This window comes from Ostrea edulis, chromosome 4 (genome assembly GCF_947568905.1).
Source record: "Ostrea edulis chromosome 4, xbOstEdul1.1, whole genome shotgun sequence".
Classification (NCBI taxonomy): Eukaryota; Metazoa; Mollusca; class Bivalvia; order Ostreida; family Ostreidae; genus Ostrea; species Ostrea edulis.
Window position 1 is genome coordinate 3053061 of NC_079167.1, and position 25073 is coordinate 3078133.

Below are 25073 nucleotides of genomic sequence, written 5' to 3' on the forward strand. Positions count from 1 at the left end.
GCACATAAAATATCAGGTCACATAACTTTTTTGGTTCCTGTAGGAACTGTAATGATTTTCTCCTATCATGAATGTTGTCATACAGAATAGAGTTTCCTTATATATTCTTTTAAATGCAAGTACAGACAAGAATTCTCCCCCCTTACAATTGATTTATAGAGTGACTGTCTACCTGGTTTTACCAAAGACAGTCTCATATTACAATACAATACAATTTCAATGCATGATATTTGGAAGAGCCTACCTTGTCTTTTTCAGCTGTAAGTCTTACTTCCAAAAATGCCATCTGGTTTCTGTGTTCCTGAGTGCTGATAGCTGTCTCATTGTCACCTGCATTGGTTTGAATCTCCTTCTCCTGAATAACCTTTTCTTCATTTTGCTCTGTTCCTTTGTTTGTTACTTCATAAGATGTCTGAATCTCTTGCTGTATGACTTGTCTACTGTCTGTCTGAGTCTCCATTTCTGACACCTCACAAGTTTTCTCCAGAGACAAGCTTGTTTGTATTCCTTGAGGGATTTGTTCTGTAATTTCAGTCTGTGTTTCTGTGTCCATTTCCTCTACATTCATACAAAGGATTGTTTGTATTTCTTGCTGAACGATCACTGGGTTATCTGTCTGGGTGTTTCTCTCTCTCCCATCCTGCATGGATAAGTTGGTTTGGGCCTCTTGCTGTACAACTGCTGCCATTTCTGTCTGTGTATCTACTTCCATTCCAATAGTCAGAGATAGGCTTGTCTGAGCCTCCCGTTGCATCACAAGCGTAGTTTCAGTCTGTGTTTTGACCTCTACTCCTCGCCACTGGTCTGTTTGTATCGCTGTTTGGGTTGTATCTAGTATATCTGTTTGGACTTCTTGCTGTGCGCTTTCCTTGCAAGTTGTCTGTGACTCCTTATGGTAATACTTTTTCTCTGTAAATATATTCAGCTTTTGTTGAAGTTCATCAATTTGTTTTTCAAATATTCCTTCATTATGAAGTTTTTCCTCCTTGTATTTTTGTTCACTTTGAGACATGAAATCTATCAAAGCTTTTTTATGATCTTCCTCAATAGTTTCTTTCAATACTTGGTATGACTTTTCAAATTCTGAATTCAATTGCTCAGAGAGTTTTTCAAGTTCATCATCCTTCTCCTTTGTTAACAATTCTTTCTGATCCTTTATCATAGTGTCCAGTGCATCATTGTGCAATTTTTGCATTGCCTTGGTCTCTTCTTTGTGTTTAGCATCCAGAGATGTTCTACATTCCAGCATTTCCTTTTTCAATTTCTCTTCATACTCAGCCTGGAGTATCTTTGTGATGTCATTTTTTTCCTGTTGGAATTGAGAAAATAACTTTTCTTCCTCTCTGCTCTTCTCTGTTGACAGACTGGTGATTTTTTCATTAAGTTTGGCTTGAACAGCTTCATGTTCATGTACATTGTTTTCCAATTCTGAAATCTGTTCCTGAAACTCTGACCTTAGTTTATCCAGCTCAACTTCCAGTTCAAGTGAGTTTTCTTTGTTGATTTCTTCAATCTCATTTTTATGCTTTTCTATCAATTTCTCCTTTTCTTTTTCGATAGTTTCCTTTTCTTTTACTTTTTCATTTTCCAAGTCTATCAAATTTTGTTTTAATCCTTCAATAGTATTATGTAGGTTTGAAACTTCAGACTCATTTTCAGAGAGCTTCTTCTGAAACAGTGTTTCCTTTTCATGAAACTGAGCAATTATTTCCTCTTTTTCCAAACATTTTTCTTTCTCCTCCTCTAGCTCTCTCTTAGCTTTGTCAAAATTCTGTTGAATTGAAAGAAGACTTTCTGTAATAGCCTTCAGCAAGGTGGTTTGTGTATTTGTCATCTCAGATGACACAACATTTTTATTTTCTTTAACACATGTATGCAAATCCAACAAGTCAGATTTCAGCCTCAATGTCTCTTGTGATAAATTCACAAGTTTTTCAAGTTTACCTCTAGACTCCTCTAGCTCACAAGTCAAAGCTTGAAGTCTGACCTCCAAAATTTTCACTTCCTCCTCTGGGAGTAATGGTCTTGCTTTTTGTTTGTCTCCTTTACTCGGTGGAGAGTCTGCTATTGAGGAGGGCATAGAATCCTCAATGTAGAAATCTGCTGTAGTGAATTCCTGTGATGTCTCCATCTCTTGGTCTGTCTGTCTCCTCACTCGCTTCTTCCCAGAAGGAGCACTTTCGGACGTTTTCTCTTGTTCAGACAATTCACTCTCTGTAGATTTTAAATGTTCTCCTGAGGAGGTTGAAGTTCCGAAGGACTCACTGGTTGCTTCCACATGACACATAGACTTTTTGGCACTATCATCAGTTTCAAATTTTATTGCACTATCCCTTGGATAAGTTTTGGTAAAATTATCTACACTTGCAACACTTGGTATTTTGTCTTTACTGCAAATTCTCATTTGTTTTGTCAATTCTTCTGAAAGACTTCTTGGCATTAAAAGTTCAGGTTTGTCTGCACAACTTTCTTTCTGAATCTGTAACAACAGATTTGGATCCATCTCACTGCTAGCAACTTGATGCTCTAATGAAAGACTTTGATCTGTTGTCAAAAAGGTTTCTTCATCACAGTTGTCGATTATCTCAATGTCTGAGGTAGCCATTTTCTGACCAGATGCCTCATCAAACTTAAACAGTGACCTTTCAAAAAACACATCCTTCATCAAAAATGACACATCCAAAGGAACCCTGTAAAGCAATGAAAATAATATTTCGTGAAGTAATGTAACAGTTCTTTAAGGTGTGTAACGATTCTCAGCAAGTATAAATACATGTCCCCTCCCAGTTGCTGGTAATCTTTTTTCATTCAAAAGCATATGACTCACTGTAGATCATTGGCAAGTTCTGGAACCTCATTTCTGAGCATGGTCACATCATCTGGTGTAATTGGGGGCAGGTGTTGATCAAATACTTTTGGTTTCTCAGTCTGCAGAAAAGTTAAGATGGCATTAATTTTGATATTAGAAATATGAAGTCAATTCCAGAAAATAGTTTCACAACTTACAGCAAAAGATGAAGGAGAATCTTCCAGTCCATTGAAAAGTGACTGAAGAAAATGGTTGCCTACAATAAAATAAAGCCATTACTTATCATTCACTTCAAACCAACTAAAGAAAACGGATGCAAGCTTTGCCCATATCTCCAAACATACAACAAGTCTCCAAACATACAACAAAACATAGTCATAGCGAACATCCAGCCAGTGAAAAACAGTTCGTAATAACCAAACTTTTAATTATATCCAATAAAATTTTCATTATTTTCCTCTCATGGGGGAACAAATAAGTGAGGGGAACAAATAAGTGAGAGGGAACAAATAAGTGAGGGGGAACAAATAAGTGAGGGGGAACAGTGAGGGGAACAAATAAGTGAGGGGGAACAGTGAGGGGGGAACAGTGAGGGGAACAAATAAGTGAGGGGGAACAGTGAGGGGGGAACAGTGAGAGGGAACAAATAAGTGAGGGGGAACAGTGAGAGGGAACAAATAAGTGAGGGGGAACAGTGAGGGGGGAACAGTGAGAGGGAACAAATAAGTGAGGGGGAACAAATAAGTGAGAGGGAACAAGTAAGTGAGAATTCATTATCAGCATGTTTTACTGTATGGCTAAAAATTCTTAGTGTGACTGGTGTTATTAGAAAACCTTAAACCTGAAAATCAATAGCGGTCATGTACCAGTCGGGAAGTGTGATGGCCATTGGACAAAAGGCTCTATGGTAAATGGTCAAACAACATAATCCCTTCCGATCAGCATATCGACCGACAGATGTACCAGCTTATGCCCCCTTCTTATGCCCCTTTCTTTGAAGGGGGCATAAATACACTGTTGGTATAATCTCAAAAACACTAGTACAATGAACATCTTCTAAATTTCTCAGTTACATGTGTATTGCAATGAAATTGTGTTATACATACCAACTTCTCTTTGGAATGCTTCCCTTCTCTTTACTTCATCTTCATGTACATGTTGCGATTCCACAGCTAAATGTGATGCCCACTAAAATCATGGATTAGAAAACAAATAATATGTATTTCATCATTTGTCACTTAATATCACAAACAAAACAATATACAGTTATACCAAAGATGTGTATCAAGTCACCTTTAAGAACTGAGTAGAGAACTTCCTTCTTCGGACCACCTCTACCACTAGTTTGGCATACATCTGTGGGGCATTGTGGATTTGCTTCAGAATGTCTAACCTCTTTCTAAGTCGTTTCAAATTATCGTGGTAAATCATCAGCTTCCCATCCACATCACAGATCCGCTTTTCCACCAGCATCACCCATCTACCAACATATGGGTGTTAAAGTTATTGCATTAAAGAAATTTAGTAACTAGATGTCTGTATTTTATCAAATAATAATGTTAGAACATGATACATGTATTCCATATTGAGCAACAGAGTTTTACATGAAAATTCATGTGAAATCTTGGAAGATTTTTTTTTTTTCAAACTTCAATTCTTATGCATAATAATATTCAAGACAAGATTTTATCCATTTCTCTTCAAGTGACATAAAAAAAGAAACATTTTACCTTCTATTGTTTTTTCATTTATTGCAGGCGAATTTTACGAGCCAAAGTACTTGAAATTAGGCCCAAATAACAGTCCTTTGGTTATCATGCAAACAGACTGCAGTAATCTATCAAAATAACTTACAGATTTCATCTTCAACATTACCTCAGTCTGGTGTGAAGATTCACTGACAGCTCTTCTTTGGCCATTTTACACTTTTTCTTGGTTTCCTGAAGCTTTTTGTGGTTGTTGACCATCACCACTAACTGTTTTTTGTGACTGTTACACAGATCAGGGAGGATGGAGGTGTCCCTTAGCTTGCTGACCCGTGTCTGATTCTGGTATAATGCCTGCACAGTAAAGAAATAATCAATGTAAGTGCTTTGCTCCATTTTTTTTCACAAGATCCATTGATACTAGATTCATTACTTTATGGTAAATATGAATTCACTACAGCGTGATAGCGAAATAACATTGGGTTCTGTTTATTGGTACATAATTTATCGAGATCCAACATCATTTAAAGTAAACATTTCCGTGTGTATTAAGACACTTTTTGCTGACCTGTGCCAGATCACTTTGTTCTTGTACAATTTTCCTGGCTCCATTCAATATCTGGTCCAAGCCATACAACCTATCCTCAATGCCCTTGACCTCCTTCATGCAGGGGTTGTCCACCTGTTTGAAGGTGTCTTCAACTTCCAACATAAGGTTATCCAGTATCAGCTGATTTAACTGTTCTGTGGCTTTCAAACACTGGTGTACCATGTCGTGTAAGCTGTGCTTGGGATCCTTTTAAAACAAAATAATCACATAAATACAAACTGGCATATCATACTAAGGCCTATAGAATTTGCATACAATTTTTTTATTTTACTGTTTTTATTAATTTTCACAATCATAGTATTTTCACAAAACAAACAATACCATATATATATGTATAATAGATTATTATAATTTGCATACAACTTTCTAGCAAGTTCTGATCATGCAATCATCTTTTATGATACTGTAACTCCATAAAACTGTCTTAACAAATATTGATGCTAAATCTAGGTGGTTTTTTTTTCATTTGTATGTAGTATTTCAATTGTATTACTGGTTAAGAATCCAGATGCATTGCTGATTCATGGTGTAGGACTTAAAATTTTTACCTGTGTAGTTATCCAATCAAACAAGTTTTTATTTGACAAGGAAACTTCCTCCACAGGATACAGAAGACAGGGTAAAACTGGTATTTTTGAAAGGAGATCTACCGAAGATGCCACACTGAAACAAAAACAAGGTGTCATGAATATTTGATGAGTACAAGACAAATGAGACAAAGCTCTTACATAAAAAATATACTTCTTCATCAGCAAACTTTACATGTGTACTTGAAGCACAAGCAATTGGTAAGCTAAAGTACTGTGTATCTCACTATATAGAGCATAATAGATACCCTATTCTCTATCACACTGACACATCCCATATCAAACCAAAACCCAACTAGTAGCTGGAGGACTGATCATAGGCTGTAGGTATGTATCATTGTGTTCATTATATACTTAAAGGACATATTTCATGTTTTCAAAGTATACAATACTACATGCATTTTGTCTTCTTTATGCTTATAGTAATTAATTGTAATAGTTCGTTCGCCGAAATTTTGCGATAATTAACCACAATACAGACTTAAATCTAAGCCCCGATTTCAAAAAGTCAAGTTAATTAGGTAGGTAGTCACGTGGTACATTGACGTCACATGCGCCCTTCGGATTGTGAAAGTACTGCGAGATATTATTAAAAACTTTTAGGGGCCTAATTAATTTACCATGGGCAACATTTAAATCGATGTTGATAAATTGTCCGAGTTTTATATGTGTTCGCCACCAGTGCACACATATAACGATGTAAATACCCAAATATAGCGAGTAAAGCGTGTATGAAATCGGTAAAATTGTGAGTAAATAATGTTTATATGGGTCGCTGTCTACAAACTGTTTGGGGATGTTATTCCTTTATACATCTGTAATTGGCGCTGTTTTTCTAAAATAAACAGTGCAATCATTATTTATTTTTGGATTAGACAAATTATGATACGTTAAATTGTTGACAACTAGGCCCTACGCCAAGTTATTGTCACGCGTGCATTTCGGAAAGAAAGAAAAAGACAACACACACACAAATCAATAAAAATATTCAAATTTAAAGTGGTAATCACATTATTTTATTTTGATAAAGCAATCTTATTACTATTTTTGAATTGTGATCTGCACGTCTTTAGGAAGTACGAAGTGGGAGCACGGCGCACTCAAGATGCTACGAGTTCAATAAGGAAATGGCTAATAGATGTTTTCAAACCCGAGGGCGCATATGACGTCACACAAAATGGCGCGTAAACTAGCGAAAGAAAATATCCATATCGCAAGATTTGAATTTCATCGCTTTCAAACTCGAAAACTACGCAAAATATTTCATTTAAAACACATTTAAAGTAGTTTTAGGCATAAAAAGAGTTAATTTTGTTGAAAAAATGAAAAAGTTTAGAAACATGCGTTGTGTCCTTTAATAATAACATACAAAAATAAAATAAACCGAGACAAAAATCATTATTCAATATTGACATTTATTTGAAGGATGAAAATTACAGATTTGTTGTAAACACAAACCTTGAGAAATTTAAAGAAGTATATGTGATACTGACTATTTTCTGCCCCTTTAATCACATTTTCAAAAGTATATCACTTAAGGAATACTAACTTGTTTCAAAACAGTAGAAAATAATTTTTATTACCATTAATACATCTATTGTGGAACTTTAGGATCAATACACTGATACAAGCATTGTGTGCCTCTACTCCCTAGCATTCACTGACTGAAATGATCACTTTTACATGATAAGTCAGCAGAGTGTACCATCTAATCAATACAGTTTGGAATGAATAAGGAAACTTAGAGAGCACCTGGTAAAGAAAATAGCTCAACCCACCATCCAGTTTACATAAAAATGATATCATAGCTGTACAGGGATATTGAACCTTTGACCCCTGCTTTAATATGTACTCTTAATGCTGAGCTAACCAAGCTGATGTACTGAACTAACCAAACCAAATTATTTGATACAAACTGATTAATTGTATTATATATTGTTAAGATACCCTTTAAAATCTAATCAAGTTTTCCTTGACCTTTAAATCTAATCAATTTTCCTTGACCAAATGCCTTCCTTTCTACATAAGATTTTACTGAAATGAGCAGTCTGCTGTCGGGTACTTATTGTGGACAAACTAACAAATAAGAACAGAAACTTCTACTGACCTGGAGAGAGTTGTTATGTAATCCTCACGATACAACATGTAACTGGTGTAGGCTTCTGAGAATACATCCGATCTGTTTTTCAGGGCACTGCCAAGCAAAGAGAACTCTACATCAAACCAATCAACAACAGCATAAAAGTGTTGTAAAAGCATACACCTCATTTTTCTGTGTTGCATTACATTGCTATATTCCCTCCTGGTTCAGTGCAATGGAATAATAAACAGACTTACTATTTATATCATTATAGAGGTCATCCTTTTGGAATAGATATTCTTTGAGTGAAATTTCACTAATGAATTCCAAATGGTGTTTGAGATATCATCCAAAAATCATTTCTTACCATTGTGGATACATTTCATTCAATTTACATATAGAGTTTTCAACCACACAATGGACAATTAAAAATATGATACTTTATCATATACTTGGTAATGAATATGCAGATTTTGCACAGCGTGATATGGGTGACGTCACAATAGTCAATATTGATAGCTGGTCTGAAAATCCATATCACGTATCAGACCGACTACAAAAATGCATATCAGTCTGGAAATTGCATCTTCGCTTGTAATAATCTGTGTATCAACATTTTACATGGTAAATCAATGTATCAAGGTGTTTACTGTAGTAAAACAATATAAATAATATCAACGTTTTTAATATAGTTAACCAATGCATGTATCAAATTAAGTTTTTACTGTTGTTATTCAAGTTTTTATCATTATAGTAAATAAATGTATTAAAGTATTAACCAGTTATTAAGGTAGGCAACGTAGGCTACATGTAAAATCAGCCCTCAAACCCTATATCAGATTACCCACCCCCCTCAAAAACACTCTACTGCATGTATACAAGATTTATTTATAAGTATATAAAAATGCAGTATATGATAAATAGAATATTACATGCTAAAATTCATATGATATGGAGCCACTCAGTCAGATATGAAATACAATATGTATTTTAGCATGTAATATTTTCTATGTATAGCATGGACTTTTATGTATTTTTGCCAGTCAGGTGTGATGGATTTGGGACATACTGTTTACCAGCTATGATATCTTGGAATAATTTACCTAGTAATGTCCTCCATGTTTGCCACAACAGCAGCCCAGCCCTGCTGTTGTAGATGTTGGTCATGGACCAGCTTCTCACAAGCCTCCTCTTCCTCTCTATCAACTTCATGAATTTGCTAGAAAAAAACAGGAATGAATAATTTCTCAGTGCATATACAACTATATCTGATTAGAAATGGTTATATTATGATGAAAAGTTACGCTAATTATAATGTTCATTATAATGAAAAGCTATGTTTTCAGTTTTTAACTTTCCAAATTATATGGCTATGTAACTCATCTAAATTTGGTGTTAGTTTGATCTAAAATTACTTACTATAGCCAGTTGAGACCTGGCCACAACAGTTCCAAACGTTGGGGGCAGAAGGAGTGAACCTTCAACTTGACTAGGAATATCCACGTCTGGAGTATAATAAAAACATTATGGCAAATGGTTTAGAAGTGTCCGATTTTCCACAAGCTATGATATTTAACCATTCTGTCTTGTGATTTTGTCATCAGCAATGCCTAGCACTTAGACTTACCTATACCATAGTGCACACTAGGATATGGAGGGTTAGCTGCCTCTATTGCCATTTTGCTGAACAGGTAAATTGGATTTGTGTCCTGAAAATTTAAATTTTACTGTTAATTTCATGAAATTTCACTAGATCTATCTGAGATATAAGCAAAATTAGAAATCTTTGAATAAGCTAAGATTAAAATTGCAGTCCATGTTTTTCTTCAGAATGCTACTTGGAGCTACCTTATCACAGGTATTGAAATACTTACAGTCCCTGAATGGTACTTGTGGACCTGCATGCTCGGGTCCAGACTCTCTCCCCCACTGATCAGTAGTACCTGCTTCTCCTCTGATATACGACATGCTTGGCTAATCACTCTCTGTAAATTTGCCACACTGGAAGCACAATTGAGCTTGGTTCAAGTATGTATGAAAAGATGCCAAAACAGGTTTACCCGAGTTACACTCTTCTATGTGCATATATATATATTAACTAGAAAACTGATTCAGTCAGAAAAGGGTCCCACCAATCTTAATTTATGTATTACATGTACTAGTGCTAATGACACAGAATTCATTCATGTTTGTCTGAGATATGTGATTTTGTTCCTTTCCAAGATCTGACCGCAGGATCAACTACATTCGTGTAAAACATAACAGCTCTTAGTGTAGTAAACTTAGTGCTGTAACCTTGACCTTTGACCTCATGACCAAAAAATCTATAGGTATCCTTTTTTAATGATCATAGAATATGAAAGCTTGAAAAATGTTAAAGATGTCAAGTTTCAACAAAAGTGCTGATGGACAGACAGGCAGATTCCCATAATCTTATAGATGTCTTCTTTCAATAACAGCTACCTTTCTGTAGAATATGAAAGCTGTATGTTGAAAATTTTTCATAATATTATATCATAATGAAAATGTATTTAACTTGGATTGAAGGTCTGTTGTGACCTACCGGTAGACTTTTCTGTAAAATATAAAGCTTCCTACTTGTTGAAAACTATTCAACTTATCACAATAAAAGTAAAGTCAGAGACTGAAGGTTTGTTGTGACTCCGACCTTTGACCTGATAACTCCAAAATATATTAATAGGTGTCTTATTTTAATGGTCAACTATTTTTTTAATAAAATACAAAAGATCCACAGGCCTTATCCGTCACCTGATTATTAGTTAAAAGTATTACTAGCCCCACGGGCTATTGAATCTATATCAATTTTCCTGTTCTGCATATTGATCAGAAGCTAAATTGTAATATTCAGCAACAGAATAAAATAAAATGTGTTCTTAAAACACAATGCTCCCCAAAATACCCATACTGATGAAAGACTTTGCTTAATATGTGTTATCTTCAAACTACATGAATATTTTGGACCCACTATAGAGTAAAAACCCTGGGGTTGCAAAATTCACAATTTTGGTAAATCCCTTTCTGCATTTCCTAAGATGCATTTAGTTTTTTATAAATTATCAGCAAAATTAAAGAAGTCCTTCAAATGATAGAGAAAATATTCACTATGATCATTTTGGCCCCACCCTGGAACCAAAACATCTTGTCTTGGGATCATGAAATTTACAAGTTCGTAGAGGCTTTTCTGCTCTACATGGCTATGCATTTAGTTTTTCTTACAGATGATGAAGATTTTTGAAAATTGGTCAATGTTTGGCAGTTTTTCCCCACGCCTAGGACCCCGGGGGTGCAGGAGTCCTAAAATTTACAATTTATGTCACTTTTGTCTCCAAGATGCTTCATACCAAATTTTAAAAGAATTGGAAGGGTAGTTAGTTATCAAGAAATTCAAAATGTTAAATTGTTAACATTATGACTGTTTTTTGGCCCAACCCCAGTACCATAACCCCTACCCATAGAATCCGGATTCACAACTTTGGTAAAGGGCTACCTGCTCCTTCTAAATATCCATTTAGTTTCAATTCAGTATCAATAGCATTAAAGAAGATGTTATCTAAATGTCTTACACATAAACACTATGTACAGAGTTTAGTACCATCCTGGAGTCAGAACCTCTACTTTGAGGATCATGAAATTTATACTTCTGGTAGAGGCCTTCCTGTTCTACATGACTATGCATTTAGTTTTTCTCATACATATATGTAGATGTGTTCTTGAAAAGAACAATTTTGAAAAATTTTGCCCCACCCCTGAGGCCACAGGGTGCAGGGGTCCTGAAATTTACAATTTATGTCCCCCTTGTCCCTAAGATGCTTCATACCAAATTTGAAAAGAATTAATGGAAGAGTAGTTATCAAGAAGTTAAAAATGTAATTGTTAATGTACAATGTGCGACAAAAGATGATGACCAATAGCAATAGTTCACCTGAGTGACTCAGGTGACCTAATGAAAGCTATATCTTGAAAAAAAAAACGTGATACTGGACAGACAGAACAAAATCTATTGGTGTCTTACTACCTTTGTAGGCTATGTTGAAAACTTTTCAACTTATCCTGTCCTATACATACAGACAGACAGACAAACAAAGCAATATGAACTGCAGTCCCAAAATTTATTGATCAACAAAATTTGAAAACTGACGACAAACAGACAGACAGATGCCCTAACAAACAATGTGATTCCTACAGGACTCCCACATTTCAAGTGAGACCCTAATGATAAGGGAAAAAGTAGAGTTATCTCTCCTAGTAACATCGTATCGCTTGCCCACGAAATTACATCCCCACGAAACAGCAAAATTTTGCTTATACCCATCAATTAAAATGATTCAACAGTATCATGTGAATAAAAGGATTAATTCAACATTGCCTAGCACAAACCTTCTCCAATTTGACCAAAATAGGAAAATCCCCTAGCCTTCCTTTCAGTTTCAGGAGTTTCCTTCAGAAAGCAATACATTTTGCTGGAAAATGAATCTGACATGCCACCATAAGAGTTTCATCTAATAGAGAAAATTTGATGACCTTTTCATAAATTGAGGGATGTCTGGTAATTGGGGAAGAAGCTACGAGGCAAAACATTGTCACTTATGGGAAATAAATTAGTAGACTGTGCCTAGCCTACTTGGCATATAAATAATTATGCTAGATACACAGACATGCTTATGACAAAATTTTGATAAAAAAAACTGTGGAAATCTATGTTTGTTGTTTCTAAGTAAATTTGAAAGCATTGAAAACTTATTACCTTCCTGCTAGGAGACCCATGTCAAAGGTCATCATGGTTCCCGTGTCAACATGGAAGACGAACAACATCTTGGATCAATCTGAAATGAAAAGAGACTAATGGACCACACTGTTCACCTGAATTGCCTTCATCGGATTGAGTTTTTGTTTTTGAGGATATTTTTAGCAGTCACACCTCACTGGATAAAGCTAACGGATGTCCAATGCATGACAAAATTGACAATCCGTTGGTCTCAATTCCTTTGCATTTCTTGTCTGTTTCGAAGTCCAGTCTATCCGCCAGAAAGTTTTGAGCATGTTCAAAACTTCAAACTTATATATATTAAGTTTCACAAATTATTGTAATGATCTTGAGAAGATTCGAACATAGAGACAAATTATGAAAAACTAAAAAATATAGTCATAATTTTTCTTTTATTTGTACACTGAATTTTCATTGTGGAAAAGTGAAAGTAATCAATGAATTATCTGCCCCTTATTAAAGTTGGTAAGCCCAACACATTGTGAATGGCGAATGCCATATATATTCTTACAATACTATCTAAGGTAGATAAAGTAATTACTGTGGAGAGAATGGAAGAATATTCTACCATCTTCTAATACCAACAGAATAAATGTCTTCCAGACCAGATGTCTCAAAAGAATCTTGCTTATCTTCTGGTCAAGAACCATCAGCAATGAAGAGCTCTATAGACAAACCAACACACAGCCTCTTTTCCTTGTGGTAAAAGAAAGGAGATGGGAATGGATAAGTCATGTCTTAAGAATGCAACCAGACTCCATCCCAAGGGTTGCAATGAGATGGACTCCAGCAGGAAGAAGAGAGGAAGACCAAGAGTGACATGGCATCGTACAACAGAAAAAGAAATGAAGGAACAGGGATGGGCACGGGGACAGATCCAACATTTGCCCCAAGACAGACAGCAGGGGAGAGCTCTGGTGATGGCCTTATGTGCTAACCAGCACTAAAAGGACTAATATAATGTAATGGTAAAATCCAGTGGCACATCTCATTTATTTGTTATAGACTTTCTTTTAAAGTTTTGGAGACATCAAGGGTTTAAAACCAAGGTGGGGACGCACAATTGACTTGCACGCAACCGTGTGAATTTCATATGAGAACTGAAATCTCTCTTGTTCTCATGTGGTTTTGGGAATTGGGTGGTTTTACCCCAAGTGGATTCACCCTTGTTGGTTTCACCCTGTTTTAACATGTCAAATTATGAATGGTTGAAGAATGAGCTATAGTCGAGTGGTTTTGCCTTTAACTTACCTATGCAGAACTCCTTTAAAACAGTAGTCTACACATGTCAAAACATGGCACATGGTTGATTGGGGCAGTGTTTCCTGTGCCAAACAAGAGGTACTGTGAGCAATGCTCACTAAGAATACCCCCCGCTTACCCCAATCTCCCAAAGGGTGTTGGTAATAGGTATAAACTACCTCTTTTCTGAGTGTAAAAAACAAATGGCATGACAAACCGAACCATATTGCTACTTCGATGTCCAGTGCACGTGACCTTTGACCTTTTGACCCCAAAATCGATAGGGAACATCTTCATCCCATGGGTAGTCCATATGTATGATATGGTGACTGTAGGTGGAAAGGATAACACTTTAGAGCCCGGAAACCATATTGCTACTTCGATGTCCAGTGCGCTTGACCTTTGACCTTTTGACCCCAAAATCGATAGGGAACATCTTCATCCCATGGGTAGTCCATATGTATGATATGGTGACGGTAGGTGAAAAGGATAATGCTTTAGAGCCCGGAAACCATTGCGTCTACAGACGGACGGACAGACAGACGGACAACCCGATTCCAGTATACCCCCCCCCCCCACAACTTGTTGCGGGGGGTATAATTACCAATGTCAGACATTGGATTTTTGAACATTTCTTTGGAGAAAATTTTCTGAAGTTCTAGATAAAGTCAAATTATCGTGTTTATATCATAATGTTATTACTGACATAAAGAATTTCAACTGGACAGGTTTAAGTAGTAAATGTATAATATACTGTAGAAGTTAGCTGGATTTGATCGCTGGTGGCCAGATAGCTCAGTTGGTAAAGCATCTGACTAGAGATTCAGGGGGCCCGGGTTTGAATCCCGGTCTGATTTGTTGCATTTTCCCCTTTCTGTTCAATATATTTGGTCTAATGAAATCAGTATCGAACCAGTAAACAGTTTGTGTTATCTTCCCTAGATTAACATAATAATAATTTTGTAAATAAACAATTGAACATTTTTTAATGGTAAATGCTGATGAAAACCCTGTGACACAATATCTTTAGACATTGGAACCATTTTTGGAAAATGGCTGGGTTTTTTTTTTTTTGGGGGGGGGGGGGGCATCTGCTATCATCAGCCGAAAGTGAAGTAACATTATGCAAGTGCATTATCCGAGTGAACCACAGAATACACATATTTAAGCTTTCTATTATTTGTCTAGGAAGCCAAATTAAACATAAAAGCAGTGGAACACTCTGTTCATTCATTAAATAAGAAAAATGTGTTAACTTTTAATATAACATGTTTAAATGTGAAACTTCGATATTATAAGCAATTTTATCTATAACAAAAGGTGAAGATAACGAACAGTGATCAATCTCATAACTCCTATAAGCAATACAAAATAGAGAGTTGGGCAAACACAGACCCCTGGATATACCAGAGGTGGAATCAGATGCCTAGGCGGAGTAAGCATACCCTGTCGACCAGTCACATCTGCCACAGTTATATCTTGGTCAGGAAAACGGAGTTATCCGTAGTCGAAGTCAGTGTGCCAAAAACGGCCTATAACAATCGGTATGAAACAAGTCAGACAGCATTTGACCCAATGATAAGTTATATTGGCAAATATAATGTTTAGACCAAGAATTTTTTATTTTACCAAAAATGATGATTATTGCTTAATCAAAATGCTATTCATAAATTGATCAATCTGCATGACCAGTTACAATGGACACACGGGTAACTAAAACAAACCACTTAGATGAACAGATAATCGGAACGAAACCACCTAGTAGACATCTGTTGATGAGGTAAGCCTTATCTTGTGTATTTCAACTCATACCATATATATACAGTAAAGGCCTAGTCCTGTGTATTTCAACTCATCCAATATATATACAGTAAAGGCCTAGTCCTGTGTATTTCAACTCGTATGCATTACAGTAAAATAAGTTTAATACATGGATACAGCAAAGTTACAGATATTATAGGGCTGAAACAATACGCTCCCTTCACGATACAATACATATTGCAATACTTATGCCATGATTCAATACTTTCAATATATATGATACAATTTCAAGAAACCAATAATAACATTGAAGAAAAATTTAATTACCAAGTTTCACAATCTTAATTTTAAAAGCAAAATGTTTCCAAACTGCCAAACGGTAGGATGTCTGTTGGCTCTGTGATTCAAACCGATAAAGTTCATTATTATTTTCATCAGACTCTAGGCAAACGACAGTCTGAATGTTATTTGATGCTATTTTGTCCCTCATGCAGGTAAAAATAATAAGTGCAGGCCGAGCCTGATGTATTTTACTGAACACGTTTGTAATAAACGTATTGATCTGAAAATCGAAGCAATGAATCATACATTGATTTAAGCGTTTATATTGAACAGTATTGGTATTTCATTTTTTAAAAATTTGATACAACAAATTTGGATATAGCAAATCTTTCAATTGTAAATGATTCATTATCATTTTTCAAATGCATTAAAACAATGTATCTGTACCTGTTTATGGTGAATCCTTGCTCCTAGAGAATCAATTTCATTTACATCTAATTCATTACTACATTCATTGAATTGTTTCTTCTTTCATTTATATCAGGTGACATCCCTATCCACTCCTATTTTAGACACTGTTCACTCTGTGAGAAAGCACTCATAATTAAGCCTATTAAGTGAATTATCATGGATACCACCAATTAGACTACTTATTGGTCTGAATATGGCAGGCAAGCTCTGCTTAAGGTGTCAATAATTACACCCTGAGTGGAGTGATTTATTTATTTACTAGGTAAATCAAAAATAATGTCTATTTCACTCAATTAGGAATTTAATATTAACATTTGATTTACTTTACAACTAGCATTTCTCTGGATAAAATGATGGCCTTCATGACCTCTTTCTTCTTTTAAAGTTTAAAATATCATATACATTTTGTTTCAAAAATAAAATAAAAGCACTTGCATTATTGGACACAATTTCACAAATATTTCATTAATATTTTCATTTCACAAATTGTTACAGTAGTAGGGCTGGATACTGGCCTGGGAAGCTCAGTGGTTAGAGCACCTGACTAGTAATGCAGTGGTCCCGGGTTTGATTCCCAGTCCAGCCATAGATTTTCTCCTTTCCTATATACATCTGGTGCCGTAAACACTCCTAGTCCTCTAAAGGAACTTCTCCCTGGGGCAAAGGAATATGGGCCATGTGTCTTCAAGGGTAAAGACAATTTTTAAAAGAAGGGAGGAAAAATGAGTAGTTAGGCCTGGCTATATGGACCGTGGATATTGGCCTGGGTAGCTTGGTGGTTAGAGCATCTTACTAGTAATGCAGGGGTCCCGGGTTCGATTCCCAGTCCAACCATAGATTTTCTCCTTTCTTATATTACAATATTATCAGTAAACAGTGTCTCCTCTCCAATAAATACCGATACATATAATTTTGCTAAAAACAGAAGAAGAAAAATACTAAATTAAGAAAATTATGAAATTACCTCATTTTCTTGGCATCATTACTAAAATGTGACATCATAAAAGGAATAAAATTTCAATGTGGTATTTTCAAGTGTTATACTGGTGTAAATATCTCAAAATGTAATTTAGGTGGCCAGAAAATAGTAACTATTGCATGGAGTCCTTTGGACATTATCAAATAATCCCAAAAATATATATATCCATAGTATATGTTCAAAGAGCTACAATTCATATTCCACAATCATTTATAATTAATATAGTAGTCAGATTAAGATTCCATGAATTAAATTAAAATGTGGCAGCTCGAAGCTAATCCTGTTCAAGATGGGACATGTTTAGTAGTATAAACGCACAAAAGATTCAGTAACATGTCCAATCAAAATATATCTAGAAGTGCAATCAAGGAATGAATTGATTGAAACAAAATAACCTTTCTAGTTTTATGCCTGTGTACAGATAACCATAAAGCTACCTATAGCTGTCATCAGATTTATTTGAAACACAGTAACATTAAACTCAACTCAAATGAGTAAATGAGAAGTAACAAGTACAAAATAAAAATATCTGTTTACTTTCATATGCATTACAGTTAATGATTCGCCTGTATATTCTATACATTCAGGCTAACTGCTTGACCATCTCTCAAGAACTACTGCACAGATACATAATATTATATATAGATCTATATATATGTTAGCAACGAGACGCAATTTCCCCAATTCCTACTTATCAAGTTAAATTCGCATCATTTCTTGATCAAAGGAAGTTACATGTATTTCCAGAATGCTATTACTGTGCTGATAAGACACGGTAATGGACAGATGATCTCGTGTTACCAACAGCTGTTTTTGTAAGCCATGGTTGACTGGACGAACCTTTGACCTAATTTATCAACTTCACTTTTCTGAAAACAAAGGTTTCTAATTTTAATAACACGTTTTTCACAAACCCTTATTTTCTTCTTACCTGATGCACTTGTTCACCTTGATCTGTTGTGTTTACAAATTCACTCTTCTGATCGACCAGATGACGACACCATAAACTTTATGGTAAAGACGCCAAAATATATTCATGCGGGTGTCATTCTCTCGATCCTAAATACAAATGGTCAAATATCGTCATATAATTTCGGATACACTTCAACTACAAACATTTGTTGCGCGTTTCAATGAGTAATGTATATTTTTACACAACAAAAATATTTGGGTAGACATTTTCCATGTTTACAATGTAATACATGAAAGAGTTCTTGAATGGGAAATAACTCTTTACTATGATTGATAATCGGAACATTGCTCGGTCTTTTCCGTCAATATCGAATTTTTTCCGGCCGAACGATGTGTTGTACCCACTATACCCGTTAAAGCAGAGGTATAAATGACTAGGTGTTATGTGATCAAGCTGAAATCATTTCAAATTGAAAAACTTATATATAATGTTGACGGTCTTACCTAATGGGAACATTGCTCGTGGGTTTGTTTACTTGACAGAAAACACCGAGCGATGTTCGGAGTTCGAATGATCGCAGCTGTGTGAACAGGATCCTGTCCTCTGTCATAGTACTTAACGAGCAACAGTCATTCCCGTATAATTCAACCAATTGCCAAGTACAATTATTGAAATATGAACTTAATAGTTAGGACAAAACAATATAACAGTTTCCTTCTCCAATTATCAGTGAAACAGGATATCACACGTGAAATAATTTATTATCAGTGAAAATTCAAAATCACCTTTTGGCGTATTCAGAGCCATGGTCCTTGAAGTTTTTAAAATTATAAATAAGCAAAGTCCATTGTTCCTACAAGACTTGGTCCAGCTAAGAAACACGAAACATAATTTCAGATATACCAAAAGATCGACCTTAGAACTTCCAAGACCAAGAACTACTAGGTGTGGTAAGCCACGGTATGCAGCCGCCATTGTGGAAATCCTTACCCAACCATATAAAGGAAATCTCCTTCTTCAGTCAATTTAGAACTTTCATAGACACTTGGACGGGGGAAAAACTACAGATGCAGCTCCTGTCGAGGACACGTACGGTGTGGAGGTGTATGGGTGAAAGAAAATCTCATTTTTCAATTTATATACTGTTTTAGTTTGCTGTTTAGTTTTATGCAAATTTTGCAGCCTTTCATCTGCATTAATACCAATTTTTGCTTTTTGTTTAATTTGTCATTTTAATTTCATTTTTCTAAACTTTTTTTTTTTGGTTGCATATTTTGTAACTTATTTACTGTAAACTCCTATATAGGCATATTATTTATTTTATTGTCCCCCACCGCAACGCCCGTCCGTCCCACTTCACTTTGTGGACGCAACTCCTCAGAAACTGCTCAACGGATTTTGTTCATATTTTGTAGGATTGTTAGTCACCATGTGTAGTTGATCATATTGCGCTGCCATTTTGATTCGACAATTTTTACAGGAGTTATGGGACTTTGTTGAATTTGTACGTGCTACACCATAGGGGCACTTTGTGGACGCAACTCCTCCGAAACTGCTCAACGGATTTTGTTCAAATTTTGTAGGAATGTTAGTCACCATATGTAGTAGTCTGGAGCATGCCTGACCCAATTTCCGCTACGCTAATGTAGCGTAGCGGAAATTGGGTCAGGCATGCGCCAGACTACATATGTAGCTGATCACATTTCGCTGTCATTTTGATTCGACAAATTTTAGTACAGGAGTTATGGGACTTTTGTGCTTCAACTTTTTTTGCGGCGGTGGGGGACATGGCTACGTGTAGCAATCTTGTTATTATCATATTTTTCCTTAATTCACATTATAACAGTTATAGTACTAAAACAATTCTTTTGCTGTGGTTTGAATTATGTGCTTAAATTTTATAGTGAAAGACGTTTGTTTGATTTTTATTTAATTCTTAACTTCTGAAACTGTTTATTTATATAGTATGCGGGTAAATATATATTCATGTATGTGTTTTTGCATGCTTACCTTACGATATTTGTATTTTATTTTGTCTGTGATAGTCGGTTTAAGAGCTCTGTAGAGCTCATGTTATTGTTACTTGTACACAGCGCCGACTTTAAATAAAAATTACTGACTTACATTTGGTAACATTTCAGTAACGGAGGTTATGTACAACATTAATTAAGCAAATGGTCATGAAAAATAAAGCAACTATTTGTATACTCTAATCTTCACCCCCAAAGAAACTTTGTTTTACGTAGTATCAAGCAACATTGTTAATAATTCCAAACTTTGAATAGAAATGATATTGATGCAATATTGATTAAAAGAAATTTCTATATTTTCGTTGCCTGAAATAATCGCCTTTTCTGCAAATGAATATTTGGCAATAAAGTTATTCTTTTTCTAAATGTTTCACACTAAAACATATCATAAATGAAATGTGAAAATATTTTGTCAACTTCGATAATAAAAAAAAAATGGTTATTCTCATGTTTATCCTCTTACGTTTTGTGTTTATATACTTAAAAGTTTATTATATTTCGTATGTTCGTGGTTGAAGTTGCTTTTTCTTTTTTCTTTTTTTAAATCTAAACCCTCCGTTACAAAATATATTTATTTAGCCTAACCTCCGTCACCAAGAGTTAATGTCTTTATGGTTACCCTGTATTATTTTTCAATCAAATGGTAGCAGGTCGTTCCGTCCCACAGTCGGTCCGTCCCATGGTCGATTCGGCCCCTCCAATTTTTTTTTTTATCAAAGATACAATAAATGATTATTACTTAAGAAAAAGGGAAGTTTTATTGCAATATTGCAGTTATAGTTATCAAAATTAGATAACTGCCGAAATTAAACGTGTAAATAAAATTGTTTATACAACCCTTAACTAGGATTTACATAAACATGAACACGGATCGACTTGGGACGGACCGACTGGGGGACGGAACGACCTGTTACCGCCACACACAGGTCTAGATTTGTGGCACCATTCTCTTCCACAGAGTTATCGGTCCTTTCTCTCCCTTATATAAGGGAGAGAAAGGACCAATAACTCTGTGGAAGAGAATGTTGTGGCACTTGAACACCGGAACCAATCAAAACAAAGACCATGGTGTCCCATGTATCGTTTCGCCCCGCGGCTATGCTCATTACATGTATTAGATTTCGGTATGAAGCATGCCTATTCAGTCAATACTATCTATACCGGTAAAAACTTTGTTTTTCCTTGTTGTTTTCTAAAAGTAGTTCTAAGAAGATTGATGCATTTAGTGGTGTTAACATTGATATAAATTGAGTAAAATCATATCACGGGTATCATTGCAATGCTTGTAACACGCTTGTGAACCTGATTAAAATGCCCAAGAATTTTTTAATTCTCCTAGACGTATTTGATATAAAATTTTCAAAATGCAATTTTGGGTATGAAAAATGCGTACCACATTTACCAGTTGCGTCTGGGGATGGACTGGTATTACGTATACCATGTGTCTGTGGATCGATTGGTATACCACATTTACTAATCAAAATCAGACTTCTTAGACCGCGCCGTATACTCTGCGATAGTGAGCGTATATCTTATAGGATCTGATTTTAATTAGATTGTTAATTATACTGAAGAAAATTCAGATATGATAAAATATATCAAAAAAGAAAATTCAAAAATTAAAACCGAAAAATTGGTTAATGGCGCATGGCAAAATGTTTAATGGAAAACGATTACAGAAGGTAAAAAAAAAAAAAAAAAAAAATCACGGAGCAGCGAATGGCCAGAATATTTTGTGTCGCACTTCGGAAATCCCCAATAGAAACTGCTCAAATGCTGGAAGAAGTGAGTCGCACTTTAGTGTACAACTGGCACAGACGATTTTCTTGTGGCAGAGACTCCATATTGGATTTTCAATAATAACACAAAGTGACGTATCGTCAGCATATATTTTAAGTACACAGCAAATCATTGACGTTAAAAAGAGAATAGTGGTCATAATAAATTACCTTCAAGTACACCTGCCTTTATTTCAACCAGTTTTGATGTAGTAGTTCCATCAGTTGCAATCATTTATTTTGTTCTGAATAAGCTCGAATAAGAGACCGCTATATCCCAATCGTTATCAAAAGCTGTGCTGGTTTCCTCCTGGTCAACGGCAAATCGAAACACCCCCCAAAAAATGCCGTACGGTTTCTTTACGGGTCAAAGGACGTGGGCGGGGCTTATGTATGGTCATTGTCATCTACCTGGCGTTGTGTACACAGAAAGTGTCTCGGGGCCATTTGCAGAGTTTCTATGGTCATATTAATTGGTTAATTCAAGGTAAAAATCGAACCCCCCCCCCCCCCCCCCCCCCCCAAATGCTGTACGGTTTCTTCACGGATCACAGGGTGTGGGCGGAGCTTACCGATTACCGTCATCTACCTGGCGTTGTGTATAATTTTGATATACACAGGAAGTGTCTCAGGGCCATCTGCAGAGTTTCTGTGGTCATATATATTTGTATAATGAGCTGACACACATTCGACACCCCCCTCTTTCTCTCTCTCTCTCTTAATTCTCATTGCCTCAATGAATAGTTTCTTTTTATAGATATAAAGCTATCATAAATTATCAATAGAAATTATTGCAATAAGTTACAAGTTTTAGGAGTTAATGTGCAAATTATTGTTTGATTTCTAATATACACAGGAAGTGTCTCATGGCCATCTGCAGAGTTTCTGTGGTCATATGTGTTTGTATAATGAGCTGACACACATTCGACACCCCCTCGTTCTCTCTCTCTTAATTCTCATTGCCTCAATGAATAGTTTCCTTTTTATAGTTATAAAGCTATCATAAATTATCAATTGAAATTATTGCAATAAGTTACAAGTTTTAGGAGTTAATGTGCAAATGATTGTTTGATTTCTGATTGTGTACATGTATATAAAGGAAAAAAATACAATGGTATCAAAATTGCATTGTTCAGAGGACTTTTTTAAAACAAACAATTGAACTAGGAGAAAATGGCAATCGCGGTCAGGTCAATGCTATCAAAACTCCGGTGGCGTGGGCTTCCTCAAGATCTAAAGAATGCCAGTAAATATTGTCAGTTATTGTTATCAAAACACCTCTCCTAGACCACCCACTGCGATCGTCACTCCACCCGAGATCTATTGTTACATGTTGGATTGACAGACGGCTTACCATTGATCACAATACAGGAAAATTGGGGGGTGTGAACTTAAAATTGGGGCTTCAATGAAGCCAATCTACACGAGGCAGCGACAATACAAACAAACAAAAACCAAACAAACAACAACAACAACAAAAAAACAAAGAGCGGATTGAGGAAATAATTTCAATCAGATTTGGTCTGGAGCCAGACCGCAAAGCGATTAATTATGTAGTTGTTAATGAAATTTTGATATATATTTTTAAAAAACCCATTAATTTCTATGTATTTTAATTAACATTGGACAGTATAGTCTGCAGTTATTTACAACAACAGTTCTTCAGCTTTTTTGTATACTGATTGGGGAATGACGGTGTTGTATAGTAGCCTTCCCCCCTAGCCCCCCCCCCCCCCCCCCCGGAAAAATTGCTATATAGTAGCCCCCCATCCCCGGAAAAATAATGGCGATATAGTAGGTCTTCCCCTGTGGAAATGTGGCTATATGGTAAGATTTCCCCCTTTTATAGCCAGATGACCCCACAGGAAAAACTTACCATAATAGTAGATCCCCCCCCCCCCTCTTTTCATTCCGGCTATGTTTACGGCGGACCATTCCCATACATATTAACTCTTTCCATTCTGAAATTAATCCTTTTCTGGCTATTCATTTCTTTTATATCCTAAATTAATTTCCGAATTCCCATGATTGGGATTTTTGGAAATATTTATTATTCAACAAACATATCACTCAGTCGAATGTTATATGAAACAATCATATATTTAGAATGTAAAATCAGAATATTTCGTGCTTGTTAAACAGCACCTATATGGGCAACTCAGAATTTGTTAGTTAAACAGATAAGTATTTATCGTACGACTCGAGGAATCATAATTGTCTCTCTCCATTTGATTAACACAAAAAAAACTTTTCATACAGATAGTGGAGTAAAACTTAAATTCTATGTACAACTCTGTTGATTGTCTACCCCTGATTCCAAATTGCCGATTGCCTCTACTAAGGAATCAACTCGTTCTCTCACTAGACATGATTCTTAACACCTCATTAGGAGAAAGTGAGATTTTTCAATTGAATTAGAGATTTTGGAGAGGAACACCCACCTCCACCCCCCACCCCCAACTGTTCTCGGGTTATTGGTGGATTAATAGACGTGAACATGTTTTCGATATGATCGTAACTATTCCAGGGGGTTGCAACTCCCAGTTGTACTGTCAGTACTTTGATTCATACATATTCGTTTACAAAATTTCTCCAAGGATGAATTTATTTCGAATCTGACAGATGGACAACGTCATCATACTTTAATCCCATACGAAGAATATTCTGGAAAACGTTTGATTTTTAACATGCACTCCTAAAACTTTTTAGCTCACCTGATCTGAAAGTCTGATCACCTATTGTCCGTCGTCTACCCGTCTGTAACCTTTCCACACTCTCGACTTCTTCTCCAGAACTATTGGACCAATTTCAACCAAACTTGGCACAAAACAACATTGGGTAAAGGGCTTTCAAGTTTGCCAAGTTCTAATGAAGGGTCATGCCCTTCTTCAAGTAGAAATAATAGCAAAATATCCATCTAAAGGTGAATATAAGAGATTCACTAATTTTCTCTTTAATTTGCCCCTTGTAAAAATGTGACCTTTCTACTTGATGAGCCGTTTTCGGAACATTTATGTAACTGTTCTCCTATACAGTTTA

At 35.7% G+C, this 25073-nt stretch overlaps 1 protein-coding gene across 3 annotated transcripts in view; it reads right to left on the reverse strand.

Moving 5' to 3' along the window:
* Positions 1-18542, reverse strand: part of LOC125668610 (RB1-inducible coiled-coil protein 1-like) — a 35461-nt gene extending 16919 nt beyond the window's left edge. The window contains exons 1-16 of one of the 3 annotated variants that reach the window (XM_048902905.2): positions 18245-18512; positions 17299-17319; positions 12558-12636; positions 9667-9793; positions 9420-9501; positions 9212-9297; positions 8896-9011; positions 7820-7906; positions 5674-5788; positions 5084-5311; positions 4685-4869; positions 4103-4289; positions 3916-3997; positions 3007-3065; positions 2828-2928; positions 245-2690 (exon numbers count right to left, since the gene is read on the reverse strand). In XM_048902905.2, the coding sequence (XP_048758862.2) occupies positions 245-2690; positions 2828-2928; positions 3007-3065; positions 3916-3997; positions 4103-4289; positions 4685-4869; positions 5084-5311; positions 5674-5788; positions 7820-7906; positions 8896-9011; positions 9212-9297; positions 9420-9501; positions 9667-9793; positions 12558-12625 (3969 nt within the window). In that variant the 5' untranslated portion in view covers positions 12626-12636; positions 17299-17319; positions 18245-18512. Of the gene's footprint in view, positions 1-244; positions 2691-2827; positions 2929-3006; positions 3066-3915; positions 3998-4102; positions 4290-4684; positions 4870-5083; positions 5312-5673; positions 5789-7819; positions 7907-8895; positions 9012-9211; positions 9298-9419; positions 9502-9666; positions 9794-12557; positions 12637-17298; positions 17320-18244 lie in introns of all 3 variants that reach the window. The other 2 variants (XM_056161626.1, XM_056161627.1) reach the window with 2 other exon arrangements.
* Positions 18543-25073: the final 6531 nt, after the last annotated feature.